This window comes from Oncorhynchus mykiss, chromosome 31, assembly GCF_013265735.2.
Source record: "Oncorhynchus mykiss isolate Arlee chromosome 31, USDA_OmykA_1.1, whole genome shotgun sequence".
Classification (NCBI taxonomy): Eukaryota; Metazoa; Chordata; class Actinopteri; order Salmoniformes; family Salmonidae; genus Oncorhynchus; species Oncorhynchus mykiss.
In genome coordinates, this window is record NC_050571.1 from 18338104 (window position 1) to 18360127 (window position 22024).

Sequence of the window (22024 nt, forward strand, 5' to 3'; positions counted from 1 at the left end):
AGTACTGTCTGGTTATATGGTTTATCCCTGGTTCTATCACACTTAGAGTACTGTCCAGTTATATGGTCAATCCCTGGTCCTATCACACTTAGAGTACTGTCTGGTTATATGGTCAATCCCTGGTCCTATCACACTTAGAGTACTGTCTGGTTATATGGTTTATCCCTGGTTCTATCACACTTAGAGTACTGTCCAGTTATATGGTCAATCCCTGGTCCTATCACACTTAGAGTACTGTCTGGTTATATGGTCAATCCCTGGTCCTATCACACTTAGAGTACTTTCCAGTTATATGGTCAATCCCTGGTCCTATCACACTTAGAGTACTGTCTGGTCCTATCACACTTAGAGTACTGTCTGGTTATATGGTCAATCCCTGGTTCTATCACACTTAGAGTACTGTCTGGTTATATGGTTTATCCCTGGTCCTATCACACTTAGAGTACTGTCTGGTTATATGGTTCATCCCTGGTCCTATCACACTTAGAGTACTGTCTGGTTATATGGTCAATCCCTGGTCCTATCACACTTAGAGTACTGCCTGGTCCTATCACACTTAGAGTACTGTCTGGTTATATGGTCAATCCCTGGTCCTATCACACTTAGAGTACTGCCTGGTCCTATAACACTTAGAGTACTGTCTGGTTAAATGGTCAATCCCTGGTCCTATCACACTTAGAGTACTGTCCAGTTATATGGTCAATCCCTGGTCCTATCACACTTTGAGTACTGTCTGGTCCTATCACACTTAGAGTACTGTCTGGTTATATGGTACATCCCTGGTCCTATCACACTTAGAGTACTGTCCAGTTATATGGTCAATCCCTGGTCCTATCACACTTAGAGTACTGTCTGGTCCTATCACACTTAGAGTACTGTCCAGTTATATGGTCAATCCCTGGTCCTATCACACTTAGAGTACTGTCTGGTCCTATCACACTTAGAGTACTGTCTGGTTATATGGTCAATCCCTGGTCCTATCACACTTAGAGTACTGTCTGGTTATATGGTTTATCCCTGGTTCTATCACACTTAGAGTACTGTCCAGTTATATGGTCAATCCCTGGTCCTATCACACTTAGAGTACTGTCTGGTTATATGGTCAATCCCTGGTCCTATCACACTTAGAGTACTGTCTGGTTATATGGTTTATCCCTGGTTCTATCACACTTAGAGTACTGTCCAGTTATATGGTCAATCCCTGGTCCTATCACACTTAGAGTACTGTCTGGTTATATGGTCAATCCCTGGTCCTATCACACTTAGAGTACTTTCCAGTTATATGGTCAATCCCTGGTCCTATCACACTTAGAGTACTGTCTGGTCCTATCACACTTAGAGTACTGTCTGGTTATATGGTTTATCCCTGGTTCTATCACACTTAGAGTACTGTCTGGTTATATGGTTTATCCCTGGTCCTATCACACTTAGAGTACTGTCTGATTATATGGTTCATCCCTGGTCCTATCACACTTAGAGTACTGTCTGGTTATATGGTCAATCCCTGGTCCTATCACACTTAGAGTACTGTCTGGTCCTATCACACTTAGAGTACTGTCTGGTTATATGGTCAATCACTGGTCCTATCACACTTAGAGTACTGTCTGGTTATATGGTCAATCCCTGGTCCTATCACACTTAGAGTACTGTCTGGTTATATGGTCAATCCCTGGTCCTATCACACTTAGAGTACTGTCTGGTCCTATCACACTTAGAGTACTGTCTGGTTATATGGTCAATCCCTGGTCCTATCACACTTAGAGTACTGTCTGGTTATATGGTCAATCCCTGGTCCTATCACACTTAGAGTACTGTCTGGTTATATGGTTTATCCCTGGTCCTATCACACTTAGAGTACTGTCTGGTTATATGGTCAATCACTGGTCCTATCACACTTAGAGTACTGTCTGGTTATATGGTCAATCCCTGGTTCTATCACACTTAGAGTACTGTCCGGTTATATGGTCAATCCCTGGTCCTATCACACTTAGAGTACTGTCCAGTTATATGGTCAATCCCTGGTCCTATCACACTTAGAGTACTGTCCGGTTATATGGTCAATCCCTGGTCCTATCACACTTAGAGTACTGTCCAGTTATATGGTCAATCCCTGGTCCTATCACACTTAGAGTACTGTCCAGTTATATGGTCAATCCCTGGTCCTATCACACTTAGAGTACTGTCTGGTTATATGGTTTATCCCTGGTCCTATCACACTTAGAGTACTGTCTGGTTATATGGTTTATCTCTGGTCCTATCACACTTAGAGTACTGTCCAGTTATATGGTCAATCCCTGGTCCTATCACACTTAGAGTACTGTCTGGTTATATGGTCAATCACTGGTCCTATCACACTTAGAGTACTGTCTGGTTATATGGTCAATCACTGGTCCTATCACACTTAGAGTACTGTCTGGTTATATGGTCAATCACTGGTCCTATCACACTTAGAGTACTGTCTGGTTATATGGTCAATCCCTGGTCCTATCACACTTAGAGTACTGTCCAGTTATATGGTCAATCACTGGTCCTATCACACTTAGAGTACTGTCTGGTTATATGGTCAATCCCTGGTCCTATCACACTTAGAGTACTCTCCGGTTATATGGTTTATCCCTGGTCCTATCACACTTAGAGTACTGTCTGGTTATATGGTCAATCCCTGGTCCTATCACACTTAGAGTACTGTCTGGTTATATGGTCAATCCCTGGTCCTATCACACTTAGAGTACTGTCCAGTTATATGGTCAATCCCTGGTCCTATCACACTTAGAGTACTGTCCAGTTATATGGTCAATCCCTGGTCCTATCGCACTTAGAGTACTGTCCAGTTATATGGTCAATCCCTGGTCCTATCACACTTAGAGTACTCTCCAGTTATATGGTCAATCACTGGTCCTATCACACTTAGAGTACTGCCTGGTCCTATCACACTTAGAGTACTGTCTGGTTATATGGTCAATCCCTGGTCCTATCACACTTAGAGTACTGTCTGGTTATATGGTCAATCCCTGGTCCTATCACACTTAGAGTACTGTCCAGTTATATGGTCAATCCCTGGTCCTATCACACTTAGAGTACTGTCTGGTTATATGGTCAATCCCTGGTCCTATCACACTTAGAGTACTGCCTGGTCCTATCACACTTAGAGTACTGTCTGGTTATATGGTCAATCCCTGGTCCTATCACACTTAGAGTACTGCCTGGTCCTATAACACTTAGAGTACTGTCTGGTTATATGGTCAATCCCTGGTCCTATCACACTTAGAGTACTGTCCAGTTATATGGTCAATCCCTGGTCCTATCACACTTAGAGTACTGTCTGGTCCTATCACACTTAGAGTACTGTCTGGTTATATGGTCAATCCCTGGTCCTATCACACTTAGAGTACTGTCCAGTTATATGGTCAATCCCTGGTCCTATCACACTTAGAGTACTGTCTGGTCCTATCACACTTAGAGTACTGTCCAGTTATATGGTCAATCCCTGGTCCTATCACACTTAGAGTACTGTCTGGTCCTATCACACTTAGAGTACTGTCTGGTTATATGGTCAATCCCTGGTCCTATCACACTTAGAGTACTGTCCAGTTATATGGTCAATCCCTGGTCCTATCACACTTAGAGTACTGTCTGGTCCTATCACACTTAGAGTACTGTCTGGTTATATGGTTTATCCCTGGTTCTATCACACTTAGAGTACTGTCCAGTTATATGGTCAATCCCTGGTCCTATCACACTTAGAGTACTGTCTGGTTATATGGTCAATCCCTGGTCCTATCACACTTAGAGTACTGTCTGGTTATATGGTTTATCCCTGGTTCTATCACACTTAGAGTACTGTCCAGTTATATGGTCAATCCCTGGTCCTATCACACTTAGAGTACTGTCTGGTTATATGGTCAATCCCTGGTCCTATCACACTTAGAGTACTTTCCAGTTATATGGTCAATCCCTGGTCCTATCACACTTAGAGTACTGTCTGGTCCTATCACACTTAGAGTACTGTCTGGTTATATGGTTTATCCCTGGTTCTATCACACTTAGAGTACTGTCTGGTTATATGGTTTATCCCTGGTCCTATCACACTTAGAGTACTGTCTGGTTATATGGTTCATCCCTGGTCCTATCACACTTAGAGTACTGTCTGGTTATATGGTCAATCACTGGTCCTATCACACTTAGAGTACTGTCTGGTTATATGGTCAATCCCTGGTCCTATCACACTTAGAGTACTGTCTGGTTATATGGTCAATCCCTGGTCCTATCACACTTAGAGTACTGTCTGGTCCTATCACACTTAGAGTACTGTCTGGTTATATGGTCAATCCCTGGTCCTATCACACTTAGAGTACTGTCTGGTTATATGGTCAATCCCTGGTCCTATCACACTTAGAGTACTGTCTGGTCCTATCACACTTAGAGTACTGTCTGGTTATATGGTCATCTGCAGCAAAGAAACATATAAAAAAGCTCCAAATCACCCGAAACAGGGCTGCCAGATTAGCTCTTCATTGCTCTATCCGTATAAAGGTTAAATAAACAAATTAAACATGCATAACCACCAAACCAGACAGGTAAATTCAGGGCATCTAAGACAACCCAAGCCAAGGACAAATCATCTTAAATCTACAGTTTTATATAGAGCCATAGCTGAATGGAACTCTTTACCAATCCATATTTCTCAGGTAAAAAAGTAAATCAACCATGAAGAAAAAAATTAAAGAACATCTAATGAGATAGACCATATGACTGGACAGGAAATAGAAATAACGTCTAATGAGATAGACCATATGACTGGACAGAAAATAGAAAGAACATCTAATGTGATAGACCATATGACTGGACAGGAAATAGAAAGTATCAACTGAATGTTAAATGTGTTTCCTGTCAGGTATTTTAATTGTCTGTATTGTCTACTTGTTAAATGTTTGTAAAGTCATAATTTGTAATTGTTTGTAATGTCTTATTAATTGGTGTTGGACCCCAGGAAGATTAGCTAACGTTAAGGCATTAGCTAATGGGGATCCTAATAAAAATTCACAAATTCTCTCTCTTTCTCTGCATATGAGAGACAAGGAGTGGCAGAGGTCATTATGGTTTTGTTCTTGTGTCTTTACATGTATTTCATTGATTCACTCATCGATCCCGTGGCCATGTGACATTAGACCTGGAGGTAAGGTCTAGCAGTATTTCCCATCTGGACAGCTACACTTCATTAACTGAATGAGACCTTATAAGACAATGTTATTTTCTCAGGATGAGTAGGCTTTTGTTTTTCTGTTTTTAGGCACTATCTTTACTTTGGCCTGTGATGTTTCATTCTAAAGATACACCATATAAGGTAGTTGGTTGGTACGTACCGCTATCGTTCTGTCTCCACCACCATCTCTTCCTCCAGTATCTACTGTATGTTCTGGGGCCCCCCCTACCCCCTACCCACCAACACTCCCATTAGCCTCCTGTTCATTCTGTTTGTCCAGTGTGCTGTGAAACTGTCCCCCTGGTCCACAGAGGAATACGTAATGACCAGAGCAGACACTCCCTCCCACTAGACTCAAAACACACACCCTGCCACAGCCACATAATATATCCAACAAAGCCCCAACCAAGCATGTATTTAGAACCTAATTGCACTCTCATTGTTCCTGAATGACACGCCACAGTTGCTCCGCTCGCGCCCCACGCTGTCTCTTTTCTCTATTAAACAAATTAAGCTTGTGAGACTCTGTATACTGTGCCACCACTGTCTGTTTGCATTAGTCAGCATGGGCTGCTTGGTAAGAATGATCTTAACACACCCTGGGTAACTACAGCGTCACTCTGACAATAACCAATGCACCAGCTCACCTCACTCACCGTCCGCTTATGGAACTAATATGCAGCTTAAGGTTCTGCTGTTCCTCTGTATACAGCGCCACAACCAAGAGAGAGACCTTGGAAATGTTACATGTCATTTGAGATCAAGTTAGCAGAACTGAGCATCTGTTTTGTTTTGCACTGAGCAAAACAACAAAACACAAAAGTATCTGAGTAGAGCAGAGAAAAGTAGAGTAGAGCAGAGTAGTGTAGAGTACAGCAGAGAAAAGTAGAGTAGTGTAGAGCAGAGAAAAGTAGAGTAGTGTAGAGCAGAGAAAAGTAGAGTAGTGTAGAGCAGAGTAGTGTAGAGCAGAGTAGAGTACAGCAGAGCAGAGTAGTGTAGAGCAGAATAGAGCAGAGTAGAGTAGAGTAGTGTAGAGCAGAGTAGTGTAGAGTAGAGCAGAGCAGTGTAGAGTAAAGTACAGCAGAGTAGAGCATAAAGTAGTGTAGAGCAGAGTAGTGTAGAGCAGAATAGTGTAGAGCGGAGCAGTGTAGTGTAGAGCAGAGTAGTGTGAGTAGAGCATAGTAGTGTAGAGCAGAACAGAGTAGTGTAGAGTAAAGCAGGGTAGTGTAGAGCAGAATAGAGCAGAGCAGAGTACCACAGAGTAGTGTAGAGTAGAGCAGAGTAGTGTAGAGTACAGCAGAGAAAAGTAGAGTAGTGTAGAGCAGAGTAGTGTAGAGCAGAGTAGAGTACAGCAGAGCAGAGTAGTGTAGAGCAGAATAGAGCAGAGTAGAGTAGAGTAGTGTAGAGCAGAGTAGTGTAGAGTAGAGCAGAGCAGTGTAGAGTAAAGTACAGCAGAGTAGAGCATAAAGTAGTGTAGAGCAGAGTAGTGTAGAGCAGAATAGTGTAGAGCGGAGCAGTGTAGTGTAGAGCAGAGTAGTGTGAGTAGAGCATAGTAGTGTAGAGCAGAACAGAGTAGTGTAGAGTAAAGCAGGGTAGTGTAGAGCAGAATAGAGCAGAGCAGAGTACCGCAGAGTAGTGTAGAGTAGAGCAGAGTAGTGTAGAGCAGAGTAGTGTAGAGCAGAATAGTGTAGAGCAGAGTAGTGTAGAGCAGAGTAGTGTGAGTAGAGCAGAGTAGGGTAGAGCAGAACAGAGTAGTCCAGAGTAGTGTAGAGTATAGCAGGGTAATGTAGAGCAGAGTAGTGTAGAGCAGAGTAGAGTAGAGCAGAGCAGTGTAGAGTAAAGTACAGCAGAGTAGAGTAGTGTAGAGCAGAGCATAGTAGTGTAGAGCAGAGTAGTGTAGAGCAGAGTAGTGTAGAGCAGAATAGTGTAGAGCAGAGTAGTGTGAGTAGAGCATAGTAGTGTAGAGCAGAACAGAGTAGTGCAGAGTAGTGTAGTAAAGCAGGGTAGTGTAGAGCAGAATAGAGCAGAGCAGAGTAGAGTACAGCAGAGCAGAGTAGTGTAGAGCTGAGTAGTGTAGAGCAGAATAGTGTAGAGCAGAGTAGTGTAGAGCAGAGTAGTGTGAGTAGAGCAGAGTAGTGTAGAGCAGAACAGAGTAGTGCAGAGTAGTGTAGAGTATAGCAGGGTAGTGTAGAGCAGAGTAGTGTAGAGCAGAGTAGAGTAGAGCAGAGCAGTGTAGAGTAAAGTACAGCAGAGTAGAGTAGTGCAGAGCAGAGCATAGTAGTGTAGAGCAGAGCATAGTAGTGTAGAGCAGAGCAGAGTAGTGTAGAGTAGAGTAGTGTGAGTAGAGCAGAGTAGTGTAGAGCAGAGTAGTGTAGAGTAGTGTAGAGCAGAATAGAGCAGAGTGGAGTAGAGTACAGCAGAGCAGAGTAGTGTAGAGTGCAGCAGAGTAGAGCAGAGTAGAGCATAGAGTAGTGTAGAGCAGAGCAGTGTGAGTAGAGCAGAGTAGTGTAGAGCAGAGTAGAGCAGAGTAGTGTAGAGTAAAGTACAGCAGAGTAGAGCGCAGAGTAGTGTAGAGCAGAGCAGAGTAGTGTAGAGCAGAGTAGAGTAGAGTAGAGCAGAGCAGAGCAGAGCAGTGTAGAGTAAAGTACAGCAGAGCAGAGTAGTGTAGAGCAGAGCAGAGTAGTGTAGAGCAGAGTAGAGTAGAGCAGAGCAGAGTAGAGCAGAGCAGTGTAGAGTAAAGTACAGCAGAGCAGAGTAGTGTAGAGCAGAGCACAGTAGTCTAGAACAGAGTAGTGTAGAGCAGAGCAGAGCATAGTAGTGTAGAGCAGAGCAGAGTAGTGTAGAGCAGAGCAGTGTAGAGCAGAGTAGTGTAGAGTAGAGCTGTTCTCTACTGCTTTCTTCTATCCCAGTCTCTCAGTGGGTCTGATGTGAATTGGGTGCCTGGGGCAGTCATATCAACTGAAGCTCACTGCTCATTCAAGGGGAACTCTGTTACACATTACACATCTACAGTTTATGTTAAATAGAGTTGGACTCCAGCTCCACTTGATGTGATTGGAGTGGGATTCCAGCACCACGCCACCTCTATTACAGTGGAGGACCTAGAAACCCAGCCTACCTAAATATGGTTCCCAATCAGAGACAATGACGAACACCTGCCTCTGATTGAGAACCATATCAGGCCGAACATAGAAATGGACAAACTAGACATGTAACATAGAATGCCCACTCAGATCACACCCTGACCAACCAAAACATAGAAATATACAAAGTAAACTATGGTCAGGGTGTGACATGTTAGGGATACAATGCATTATGATTAGTCTGGCAAGCCTGCAGTGTCCTGGAGCCAAAACTGTTGAGGCTAACATGCTGACCAGACTGCTCGCGGGCGTGTCCAAGTGCGTCCACGTGCATCATTGCGCGCATGTTGATTTTGTCCACCCACACCAGATGTGATCAGGACAAGCATGTTGAAATATCGAAACGAACTCTGAACCAATTGTATTAATTTGCGGACAGGTCGAAAAGCATTAAACATTTATAACAATTTAGCTAGCTAGCTTGCTGTTGCTAGCTAATTTGTCCTGGGATATAAACATTGGGTTGTTATAATACCTGAAATGCACAAGGTCCTTTACTCCGACAGTGAATCCACAGATGAAAGGGTAAACCGAGTTTGTTTCTGGTCGTCTCTCCTCCTTCAGTCTTCTTCTTCTTCTTTGGACGTTATATGGTGGTTGGCAATCAACTTTAAGGTGCATTACCACTACCAACTGGACTGAGTATGAACCTCACTTCATCTTTCAATCACCCACGTGGGTATATGCTCCTGAAACCCAATGAGAAGATGGGAGAGGCGGGACTTGCAGCGCGTCAAGCACTACAAAAAGAACCAAGTTCTATTTTAGTGCCTGGCTATGCAGATGCTCGTTGACGTGCGCGGGCAGTGTGGGTGCAATGATTGAATAACATGTACAGTACCAGTCAAAAGTTTGGACACACCTACTCATTCAAGGGTTTTTCTTTATTTGTACTTTTTTCTACATTGTAGAATAATAGTGAAGACGTCAAAACTATGAAATAACACGTATGGAATCATGTAGTAACCAAAAAAGTCTTAAACAAATCTAGATATATTTTATATATTGAGATTCTTCAAAGTAGCCACCCTTTGCCTTGATGACAGCTTGCACACTCTTGGCATAAAGAAAAACCCTTGAATGAGTAGGTGTGTCCAAACTTTTGACTGGTACTGTATATCCAAAGAAATGATTTAGGCTCTGCTGAATGTTGAGAGTCATTGTTATGTAGACGAGATTACTGCTGTTCCGCTGGACATCTTCTAAGACCCTCACAAACTTCTACAGATCCTGTAGCACAGCATGGTACGGCAACTGCACCACCCGCAACCGCAGGGCTCTCCAGGGAGTGGTGCGGTCACAACCAATACATCACCGGGGGCTACCTGCCTAACTACAGCACCCAGTTTCACAGGAAGGCCAAGAAGATCATCAAGGACCTCAGCCACCCGAGCCATGGTCTGTTCACCCCGTTACCATCTAGAAGGCGGAGACAGTACAGGTGCATCAACATTGTGGCCAAGAGACTGATAAACAGCTTCTATCTCCAGGACACCAGACTGTTATATAGTCATCACTAGTCAGCCTCGGCCCAGCACCCTGCCCTGAACCTTAGACACTGTTACTAGCAGGCTAACACCAGGTACTCTACCCTGTACCTTAGAGACTGCTGCCTTATGTACAGTGCCTTGCGAAAGTATTAGGCCCCCTTGAACTTTGCGACCTTTTGCCACATTTCAGGCTTCAAACATAAAGATATAAAACTGTATTTTTTTGTGAAGAATCAACAACAAGTGGGACACAATCATGAAGTGGAACGTCATTTATTGGATATTTTAAACTTTCTTAACAAATCAAAAACTGAAAAATTGGGCGTGCAAAATTATTCAGCCCCCTTAAGTTAATACTTTGTAGCGCCACCTTTTGCTGCGATTACAGCTGTAAGTCGCTTGGGGTATGTCTATCAGTTTTGCACATCGAGAGACTGACATTTTTTCCCATTCCTCCTTGCAAAACAGCTCGAGCTCAGTGAGGTTGGATGGAGAGCATTTGTGAACAGCAGTTTTCAGTTCTTTCCACAGATTCTCGATTGGATTCAGGTCTGGACTTTGACTTGGCCATTCTAACACCTGGATATGTTTATTTTTGAACCATTCCATTGTAGATTTTGCTTTATGTTTTGGATCATTGTCTTGTTGGAAGACAAATCTCCGTCCCAGTCTCAGGTTAACCATCTTAACCATCTTCCCTGTCCCTGCTGAAGAAAAGCAGGCCCAAACCATGATGTTGCCACCACCATGTTTGACAGTGGGGATGGTGTGTTCAGCTGTGTTGCTTTTACGCCAAACATAACGTTTTGCATTGTTGCCAAAAAGTTCAATTTTGGTTTCATCTGACCAGAGCACCTTCTTCCACATGTTTGGTGTGTCTCCCAGGTGGCTTGTGGCAAACTTTAAACAACACTTTTTATGGATATCTTTAAGAAATGGCTTTCTTCTTGCCACTCTTCCATAAAGGCCAGATTTGTGCAATATATGACTGATTGTTGTCCTATGGACAGAGTCTCCCACCTCAGCTGTAGATCTCTGCAGTTCATCCAGAGTGATCATGGGCCTCTTGGCTGCATCTCTGATCAGTCTTCTCCTTGTATGAGCTGAAAGTTTAGAGGGACGGCCAGGTCTTGGTAGATTTGCAATGGTCTGATACTCCTTCCATTTCAATATTATCGCTTGCACAGTGCTCCTTGGGATGTTTAAAGCTTGGGAAATCTTTTTGTATCCAAATCCGGCTTTAAACTTCTTCACAACAGTATCTCGGACCTGCCTGGTGTGTTCCTTGTTCTTCATGATGCTCTCTGCGCTTTTAACGGACCTCTGAGACTATCACAGTGCAGGTGCATTTATACGGAGACTTGATTACACACAGGTGGATTGTATTTATCATCATTAGTCATTTAGGTCAACATTGGATCATTCAGAGATCCTCACTGAACTTCTGGAGAGAGTTTGCTGCACTGAAAGTAAAGGGGCTGAATAATTTTGCACGCCCAATTTTTCAGTTTTTGATTTGTTAAAAAAGTTTGAAATATCCAATAAATGTCGTTCCACTTCATGATTGTGTCCCACTTGTTGTTGATTCTTCACAAAAAAAAAAATACAGTTTTATATCTTTATGTTTGAAGCCTGCAATGTGGCAAAAGGTTGCAAAGTTCAAGGGGGCCGAATACTTTCACAAGGCACTGTACATAGTCATGGAACACTGGTCACTTTAATAATGTTTACATACTGTTTTACCCATTTTATATGTATATACTGTATTCTAGTCAAGGCTCATTCTATATAACTACTGCTATACACACCTTTTCTATTCACATAGTGCACGTACTATCCATTCACACCATTCACATATTTACAGTGTATTCAGAAAGTATTCAGACCCCTTCCCTTTTTCCACATTTTGTTACTTTACAGCCTTATTCTAAAAATAATTAATAAATAAAGAATTTTACGCAACAATCTACACACAATACCCCATAATGACAAAGCAAAAACAGTCATTTTTTGCAAATTCATTACAAATAAAAAACAGAAATACCTTCTTTACATAAGTATTCAGACCCTTTGCTATGACACTCGAAATTGAGCTCAGGTGGATCCTGTTTCCATTGATCATCCTTGAGATGTTTCTACAACTTGATTGGAGTCCACCGGTGGTAAATTCAATTGATTGGACATGATTTGGAAAGTCACACACCTGTCTATATACGGTCCCACAGTTCACAGTGCATGTCAGAGCAAAAACCAAGCAATGAGGTTGAAGGTAGAGCTCCGAGACAGGGTTGTGTTGAGGCACAGATCTGGGGAAGGGTACCAAAAACTTCTGCAGCATTGAAGTTCCCCAAGAACACAGTGGCCTTCTTCATTCTTAAATGGAGGACGTTTGGAAGCACCAAGACTCTTCCTAGAGCTGGCTGCCTGGCCAAACTGAGCAATCAGGGAGAGAAGGGCCTTGGTCAGGGAGGTGACCAGGAACCCGATGGTCACTATGACAAAGCTCCAGAGTTCCTTTGTGGTGATGGGAGAACCTTCCAGAAGGACAACCATCTCCGAAGCACTCCACCAATCAGGCCATTATGGTAGAGTGGCCAGACAGAAGACACTCCTCAGTAAAAGGAACATGACAGCCAGCTTGGAGTTAGCCAAAAGGCACCTAAAGACTCTCAGACCATGAGAAACAAGATTCTCTGGTCTGATGAAACCAAGATTGAACTTTTTGGCCTGGATGCCAAGCGGTAGGTCTGGAGGAAACCTGGCACCATCCCTAAGGTGAAGCATGGTGGTGCCAGCATCATGCTGTGGGGATGTTTTTCAGCAGCCAGAACTGGGAGACTAGTCAGGATCGAGGGAAAGATGAACAGAGCAAAGTACCGTTTTTTTAATGAAATCTGCTCCAGAGCTCTTAGGACCTCAGACTGGGGTGTCGGAAGGTTCACCTTTCATAAGGACAAAAAACCTAAACACACAGCCAAGACAATGCAGGAGCGGCTTTGGAACAAGTCTCTGTCTTTGAGTGGCCCAGCCAGAGCATTTCTGGAGAGACCTGAAAATAGCTGTGCAGCGACATGCCCCATCCAGCCTGACAGAGCTTAGAGGATCTGCACAGAAGAATGGGAGAAACCCACCAAATGCAGGTGTGTCAAGCTTGTAGCGTCATACCCAAGAAGACTTGAGGCTGTAATCCCTGCTTCAACAAAGTACTGAGTAAAGGGTCTGAATACTTATGTAAATGTAACATTTCTGTTTTCTTTTTTTTATGACTGTTTTTATGACTGTGCAAAAATGTATGAAAAACTGTTTTTGTTTAGTTATTATGGGTGTTCATTTCTTGCAATTCCATCAATTTTGCCATTGGATTTTGTACTGTGTATATAAATACTGTTTCCAACATTTCTTAATTTCTTGTTGTTTTTATTTCTGCATATTTTTGTTATGTTTGTTTATCCCCGTTTAAGCTCGATTTAAATGTAAAGGCAAAGATCCCAGGTTCGCGGAGACTGCTATCACAGTAAACGCTGCATATGTCGACTTAATCAGAAATCACCATTACATTTTAATGCAGATCTTAAGCGATACTTCCTCGGTACAGATTGAACCCAGCCCTTAAGCCTCTCTTTCACTCACTTTCACTGCAGCGTCAAAAAGAGGTTGTCAAATGAGGAAAACTGATCATTAAATCCAAGTTATATAATTTATCATGAAGATGTAAAACATTTAAGGATTCTTTCCAAAGTAATGTATCATAAAGACATAAAACATTGAATGATGATTTCCGAAGTAATGTATCATAAAGATATCAAATATTGAATGATTATTTCCAAACAAAACAATCCCTCCTGAATTTTAGGGAAATTACATCTAGATTGTCTCCGCAGGAGGTTCGAAGACATCATATTCTGCATCATGCCACTTGTTTTATCATGTTGTAGAAATCTTTTGTTATTTACTGTATCTGTAGCAAAGCAACTGCAGAGTTATAGCATGGTATCTGTTTTCGGCCTGTTGATGTTTGAGAGTATGAGTCTTCTTCATCATGGTAGAGCATGAAACAGACATGACCAGTAGTTCAATGATGAGTGTGTATATATATATTTGTATGTGGACACACCTTCAAATTAGTGGATTCGGCTATTTCCGCCACACCCGTTGCTGACAGGTGTATAAAAAAAAATAATCGAGCACACAACCATGCAATCTCCATAGACAAACATTGGCAATAGAATTGCCTTACTGAAGAGCTCAGTGACTTTCAACGTGGCCCTGTCATAGGATGCAACCTTTCCAAGGTCAGTTCGGGGGTTGATGTTGGGAAGGTTGATGGGTGGTTGATGAGGGGGCTGAGGTGGGGGGATTGATGTGGGGGGTTGATTTGGGGGGGTTGATGTGGTGGAGTTGATGTGGGGGGGTTGATGTTGGGGGGTTTTATGTGGGGGTGTTGATATGGAGTGGTTGATGTAGCAGGGTTGATGTGTGGGGGTGATGTGGGGGAGTTGATGTGGGGCTTGATGTTGGGGGAGTTTATGTGGAGGGGTTGACGAGGGGGCTGAGGTGGGGGTTGAAGTGAGGGGTTGATGTGGGGGGTTGATGAGGGGTCTGCGGGGGGGGGTTGATGTTGGGGGGTATGTGGGGGGCTTGATATGGAGTGGTTGATGTAGCAGTGTTCATGTGGGGGGATGATTTGGGAGGGTTGATGTGGGGAGGTTGATGTGGAGTGGTAGATGTATTAGGGGTGATGTGGGGGGGTTGATGTGGGGAGGTTGATGTGGAGTGGTACATGTAGCAGGGCTAATGTGGGGGGTGATGTGGGGGGGTTGATGTATTGGTTAATGTGGAGGTTGATGTGGTGGGTTGATGAGGGGGCTGAGGTAGGGGTGTGATGTGGGGGTTGATGGGGAGTGGTAGATGTAGCAGGGTTGATGTGGTGGTTAATGTGGAGGTTGATGTAAGGGGTCGATGTGTGGGCTGATGTGGGGGGGTTGATGTGGAGTGGTACATGTAGCAGGGCTGATGTGGGGGGTGATGTGGTGGGGTTGATGTATTGGTTAATGTGGAGGTTGATGTGGTGGGTTGATGAGGGGGCTGAGGTAGGGGTGTGATGTGGGGGTTGATGGGGAGTGGTAGATGTAGCAGGGTTGATGTGGTGGTTAATGTGGAGGTTGATGTAAGGGGTCGATGTGGGGGCTGATGTGGGGGGGGTTGATGTGGGGGAGTTGATGTGGAGTGGTAGATGTGGGGGGGCTTTATATGGAGTGGTTGATGTGGGGGAGTTGATGTAGCAGGGTTGATATGGTGGTTGATGTGGGGGAGTTGATGTAGCAGGGTTGATATGGTGGTTGATGTGGGGGAGTTGATGTAGCAGGGTTGATATGGTGGTTGATGTGGGGGAGTTGATGTAGCAGGGTTGATATGGTGGTTGATGTGGGGGAGTTGATGTTTTTTTTTTAAATGTATTTTACCTTTATTTAACTAGGCAAGCCAGTTAAGAATAAATTCTTATTTTCAATGACAGCCTAGGAACAGTGGGTTAACTGCCTGTTCAGGGGCAGAACAACAGATTTGTACCTCGTCAGCTTGGGGGTTTGAACTTGCAACCTCCCAACTAGTCCAACGCTCTAACCACTAGGCTACCCTGCCACCCAATGTGGGGGGTTGATGTTGGGGGTGTTTATGTGGAGGGGTTGATGTGAGGGGTTGATGTGGGGGGTTGATGAGGGGGTTGAGGTGGGGGGTTGATGTGTGTGGGGGCTGATGTGGAGAAGGTTGATGTGGGGATTGTTGTGGAGGGGATTGATGTGGGGGTTGATGTGGAGAGGGTTGATGTGGGGGTTGATGTGGGAGGGTTTATTTGGGGGGTTGATGTGTGGGTTGATGTGGTGGGGTTGATTTGGAGAGGTTGATGTGGGGGTGGATGTGGGGTGGTTGATTTGGGGAATTGATGTGGGGGCTGATGTTGGGGTGTTGATGGGGGGTTGATTTGGGGGATTTGATGTTGGAGGGGGGATTTGGGGGTTGATGTGGGCGTTGATGCGGGGGGATTATTTGGGGGGTTGATGTGGGGGCTGATGTAGATGGGTTGATAGGGGGTTGATGTAGGGGAGTGATGTGGGGGTTGATGTGGAGGGGTTGATGTGGGGGCGGTTTATGTAGGGGAGTTGATATGGGGGTTGATGTTTAGTGGTTGATGTGGGGGTTGATATGTGGAGCTTTGATGTCAATGTGGGGGTTGATGTCTGGGGTAATATGTGAGTTGATGTTGGGGTTTGATGTGGGTGTTGATTGGGGAAATGAATATGGGGCTTGATATGTGGAGCTTTGGTGTTGATGTGGGGGTTGACGTGGGGGTTTGATGTTGGGGGTTGTTTGGGGGTTTATGTGGGGGTCTTGCTGTGGAGATTGCATGGTTGTGTGCTCGATTCTTTTTTTTTTATACACCTGTCAGCAACGGGTGTGGCTGAAATAGCCAAATCCACTAATTTGAAGGTGTGTCTTGATGGGAGGTTTGATGTGGGATGGTTGATGCACGTGTTGATGTGGGTGTTGATGTAGGTGGGTGAATGTGGGGGTTGATGGTGATGCTCAAAACATGCACAAATTCACATAGGAAGATCAATTTTAAAAGTGCAAGGCCTGTCCAACATGCCATGCCTTCATTTGTCATCTTACAGGAATGATATACACATGAGGAGAACGCTGAAGTACCTATTCTACCTATCCATTGATGTAATTATATCCCCCAACTGATTCCCAGATCGTCCACTAGATGGCAAAAGGTGATCAAATGACATTTCTTACCACTAGAAACCAGTGGAGTGTGCTTTGGGTTGTGAGTCAATGTGCCAAAATGGCTGAACGAATTTTCAAGCCTGACATATTACATTTATTTTAGAGATCAGGGCTTTCAAGTGATGGAGTAAAAAAAAAAAAGCAAAAACAACAGACAGGTGAGGAAACTTCAAACTCCTTTTCCCATTTACTTTTCCAATTGTAAATGATGAGCTAGCTCAGCGGTGCATATGGAGGATGCATGCAAGGTAATGTAGATGGAGAAGGAAATGCATTGCTTTACAATGACCATCAGGGTGGACCCTTTCCAGCATACTAAATGTTTGCATTTTTGGTAACTTGACCTACATTGCACATTATATGAATATAACCATAGCGCATGATTTATGGCCTTTATGGGGGGCGGTGGTGGGGAAGATTCTTATGACATTGCCAGCAGTAACATTTGAGTTCGATTTCCAAAAATATGTCATATTCTTATATCATATGTTGTAGGTCGGAGATCTAGTTAGTCCTACTTGAACAAATGAACATTGTTGTTTTTGAAACCACAATGAATAAGTGGAGTTGTTCAAAGAAGAGACATTCCTGTAAGCTGGTCACCACAGGCTGGTCACCACTGGCTGGTCACCACAGACTGGTCATAACAGTTCTCAACACTATGAAGACTAGCTAGTACAGTAGCTATATTAAGGCGAGTAATTCTGCAACAGAGCCAATAGCCTGAGCCAAGACTAGCCAGGGGTACTAAACTCTTACCTAAACTCTCCGGAGCCTGCTGGTTTTCTGTTCTACCTGATCATTATTGATCATTATTGCACCTAAATCAGTTCCTGATGTGAAGGGAACAATTAAAAAAGGCAGTGGAACTGGCTTCGAGGTCCAGAGTTGAGTTTAAGGGGCCTAGGGCATACCTCACATTTTGGGACCTTTTATATTCCCCACAGTGCGTCATGGTTCTAAACCATTCCTAACAGAGAGGCACACTGTTACCCAGGATTAGCATTAATGAGGCTAGACATAGCAAAACAAGTTCCAGTCCAGGTCACCAGTGGACAGGTCATAATATGGTGTCGTCCAAAATGGCGCCCTATTCCCTATATAGTGCACTACTTTTGACAAGGGCCAATAAAGAATAGGGTACAGGGAATATGGTGCCATTTATGACATTGCCTAAGACATTTATTTGATCATAATAGCTCAAATGACGTGTGTGTGTGTGTGTGTGTGTGTGTGTGTGTGTGTGTGTGTGTGTGTGTGTGTGTGTGTGTGTGTGTGTGTGTGTGTGTGTGTGTGTGTGTGTGTGTGTGTGTGTGAAGGGGGGGGGGGGGGGGGGCAAGCAGGAGATAAACTTTTCCCAGAGATTCAGCACCATGTGTGGTTAAATCCCCTCTAAAAGAGAGAGAGCAGTAAAGGTCATTCCATTTCAGTCAACCTGCTACCATTGGGGAGTATAGACTGGGGAATATGATCCATTGATTTGTTTTTTATGTCATTTCAAATCCCTTCAAATCCTAAATGAAAGCGTTGGGAATCAACATGTACACATCAACACTTGTACACAGCTCTTGAAATATCAAAACAGTACTGGTTTCGAGGGGTATAAGATGCTGATCCTTTCAGATAAGGATATTAGGCAGATTTTAAAAAATAAAATAAACAGAGCGTTCCTTTGTTTTCCAGGCAACGTGTTTGTGGTGAGCCTGGCTGTAGCAGACCTGGTGGTAGCCTTCTACCCCTACCCTCTGGTCCTCTCCTCCATCTTCAACAACGGCTGGAACCTGGGCTTCATTCACTGTCAGGTCAGCGGCTTCCTTATGGGACTCAGCGTCATCGGCTCCATCTTCAATATCACCGGCATCGCAATCAACCGCTACTGCTATATATGTCACAGTCTTAAATACCACAAGCTGTACAGTGACAAGAACTCCCTGTGTTATGTCCTGCTCATCTGGCTGTTGACTGTGGTGGCCCTGGTGCCCAACTTCTTTGTGGGCTCGCTGCAGTACGATCCCAGGGTGTATTCGTGTACGTTCGTCCAGTCGGCCAATTCAGCGTACACCATCGCCGTGGTCTTCTTCCACTTCATCCTGCCCATCATGATCGTCACCTACTGCTACCTGAGGATCTGGATCCTGGTCATCCAGGTGAGGCGGAGGGTGAAGCCCGAGTTCAGGCCGAGGCTCACGCCGCATGACGTGAGGAACTTTGTCACCATGTTTGTGGTGTTCGTCCTGTTTGCTGTGTGCTGGGCACCGCTGAACTTCATCGGACTGGCAGTGGCCGTCAACCCCGCCGCAGTAATACCCATGATTCCAGAGTGGCTGTTCGTGTTCAGTTACTTCATGGCCTACTTCAACAGCTGCCTTAATGCCATCGTCTATGGACTGCTCAACCAGAACTTCCGGAGGGAGTACAAACGGATAGTTGTCTCGCTTTGCACTGTGACGTTGTTGTTCCCTGATAGTTCCAACGACGCTGCGGAGAGAGTCAAGCCATCCCCTTTAATAACCAACAACAACCAAGTGAAAGTAGACTGCGTGTGAGAGGTCATGAAGGGAGCACTGTGAGCAAAGACATACTAAAAACACATCTCTACTGCTTCCAGACTGCAGGCTTATTAATGATGTATAATGTACTGAACTGAAGCCAATGACTCTAACAGCTTGTATGCAGTTTTTAAACAGATTCTACTCAGTCAAGGTGCATTACAGTAGCTGTATGTTCCCCTCTGTCTAATTGTTTACAATAATGAACTATAGATGTATGTATTTATTTTATATTGACAATGGATAGTATGGCATCATTTCACAGAATAGAGCTGAAAGGGTTTCTTACGTTATGCAATCTTTACCAGTCTACAGTACTTTATGTGTACCTGTATGAGAAATAACATAGTAAAGATTGTTACTTCTGACTATAACATCAAAGTTGTATTACATACCGTAGGTTGCTGATGTAAAGGAAATTCAGAAGCTTGAAAAGCAATATGTTTGTTGTGAAGTGTTTCATATGCACTGGGAAATGTGACACAAACGTGGTAACATGCACATTCCACAGATGGGCTCGGCTCTAGTCATGGCTATATGAAGAAAAACTCAAAATAAACCATTGCCATAAGACCAATCGTTTAAATAGTGTTAACACATTGTTTACAACAAAAGTGCTTGCTTGTTTAATTTTAGAATAGTGAAATGTGACTAGTATGTACTGAAATAAATAAGGAAGTAAATAATATGGGTTTCAAGAAGTCAGGGCCAGAGGGAATATAAACTGTTAAAACTGACAACAACTGTCAATCTCCTTACTTTAATTGTCATATACGTCTATCTGAGGTGATGTGCTGTAGATCTGTGTGTAAAAGAAATTTAAAGTCCAAATCATATATTTTATACTATATATACTTACATGTATAATAGCACTGTACAGTATGTTTCAGTCTACATCTATATACTGTGCTATATAAAACAGTATGTATTTAGTCGCAAAAACTGATGACAAAGAATCCTAAGATAAGGGGCAGCTTGAACATCATTGGCATATAAACACATTAAGACTGATATCCATAACTTCTGCAGTGCAGCAGAAATGTTTGATTCTTCACATACTGGACACATTCCCATACATACATGTTTTATATTGTGACGTTGTACATTTGGATAATATATGGCCAGAAGTTTCGAGAATGACACAAATATTAATTTCCACAAAGGTTTCTGCTTCAGTGTGTAGATATTTTTTTCAGATGTTACTATGGAATACTGAAGTATAATTACAAGCATTTCATAAGTGTCAAAGGGTTTTAATGACAATTACATGAAGTTGTGTCACGCCCTGACCTTAGAGAGCCTGATGGCAGCCCGTTCTTGCATAATCAATGCTTGGAGTTTGTCAGAATTTGTGGGTTTTGTTTGTCCACCCGCCTCTTGAGGATTGACCACAAGTTCTCAATGTGATTAAGGTCTGGGGAGTTTCCTGGCCATGGACCCAAAATATTGATGTTTTGTTCCCCGAGCCACTTAGTTATCACTTTTGCCTTATGGCAAGGTGCTCCATCATGCTGGAAAAGGCATTGTTCGTCACCAAACTGTTCCTGGATGGTTGGGAGAAGTTTCTCTCGGAGGATGTGTTGGTACCATTCTTTATTCATGGCTTCAGTTCTTAGGCAAAATTGTGAGTGAGTCCACTCCCTTGGCTGAGAAGCAACCCCACACATGAATGGTCTCAGGATGCATTACTGTTGGCATGACACAGGACTGATGGTAGTGCTCACCTTGTCTTCTCCGGACAAGCTTTTTTCCGGATGCCCCAAACAATCAGAAAGGGGATTCATCAGAGAAAATGACTTTACCCCAGTCCTCAGCAGAATATCAGTCTGTCCCTGATGTTTTTCCTGGAGAGAAGTGGTTTATTTGCTGCCCTTCTTGACACCAGTCCATCCTCCAAAAGTCTTCACCTCACTGTGCATGCAGATGCACTCACACCTGCCTGCTGCCATTCCTGAGCAAGCTCTGTACTGGTGGTGCCCCGATCCCGCAGCTGAATCAACTTTAGGAGACGGTCTTGGCGCTTGCTGGACTTTCTTGGGCAACCTGAAGCCTTCTTCACAACAATTGATACGCTCTCCTTGAAGTTCTTGATGATCCAATAAATGGTTGATTTAGGTGCAATCTTACTGGCAGCAATATCCTTGCCTGTGATGCCCTTTTTGTTCAAAGCAATGATGACGGCACGTGTTTCGTTGCAGGTAACCATGGATGACAGCGAAAGAACAATGATTCCAAGCACCACCCTCCTTTTGAAGCTTCCAGTCTGTTATTCGAACTCAATCAGCATGACAGAGTGATCTCCAGCCTTGTCCTTGTCAACACTCACACCTGTGTTAACGAGAGAATCACTGACATGATGTCAGCTGGTCCTTTTGTGGTGGGGCTGAAATGCAGTGGAAATGTTTTTGGGGAGGATTCATTTCATTTGCATAGCAAAGAGGGACTTTGCAATTAATTGCAATTCATCTGATCACTCTTCATAACATTCTGGAGTATATGCAAATTGCCATCGTACAAACTGAGGCAGCAGACTGTGAAAATTAATATTTGTGTCATTCTCAAAACTTTTGGCCACGACTGTACACAGCTTGTACAATTCCGTTGTGATATATTTAAATACAATACATTGCAGTGGTTCTATAAATTGAACTGCTTTCATGCCCACAATTGGTTATTTCCGGATTTTCAGATGAAAAGGTGTTGTAGAGAACTGAGTAGGCTGCAGTAATTGTGTTTGTCTCTTCTAAAATGGCTTTACAAAGGATCATGGCTATTCGGAGAACTAGCAGCCACCCCTCTCTATAACTAACTGCCTGTAGTGGGTGTGTTTTTTTAATGAACTTGAATAGG

At 43.6% G+C, this 22024-nt stretch overlaps 1 protein-coding gene across 1 annotated transcript in view; it reads left to right on the forward strand.

Moving 5' to 3' along the window:
• Nucleotides 1-20478, forward strand: part of LOC110504716 (melatonin receptor type 1A-A) — a 32951-nt gene extending 12473 nt beyond the window's left edge. The window contains exon 2 of the mRNA XM_021583503.2: nt 18309-20478. Coding sequence (XP_021439178.1) covers nt 18309-19171 — 863 coding nt within the window. The 3' untranslated portion in view covers nt 19172-20478. The remainder of the gene's footprint in view (nt 1-18308) is intronic.
• The last annotated feature ends 1546 nt before the right edge of the window (nt 20479-22024 follow it).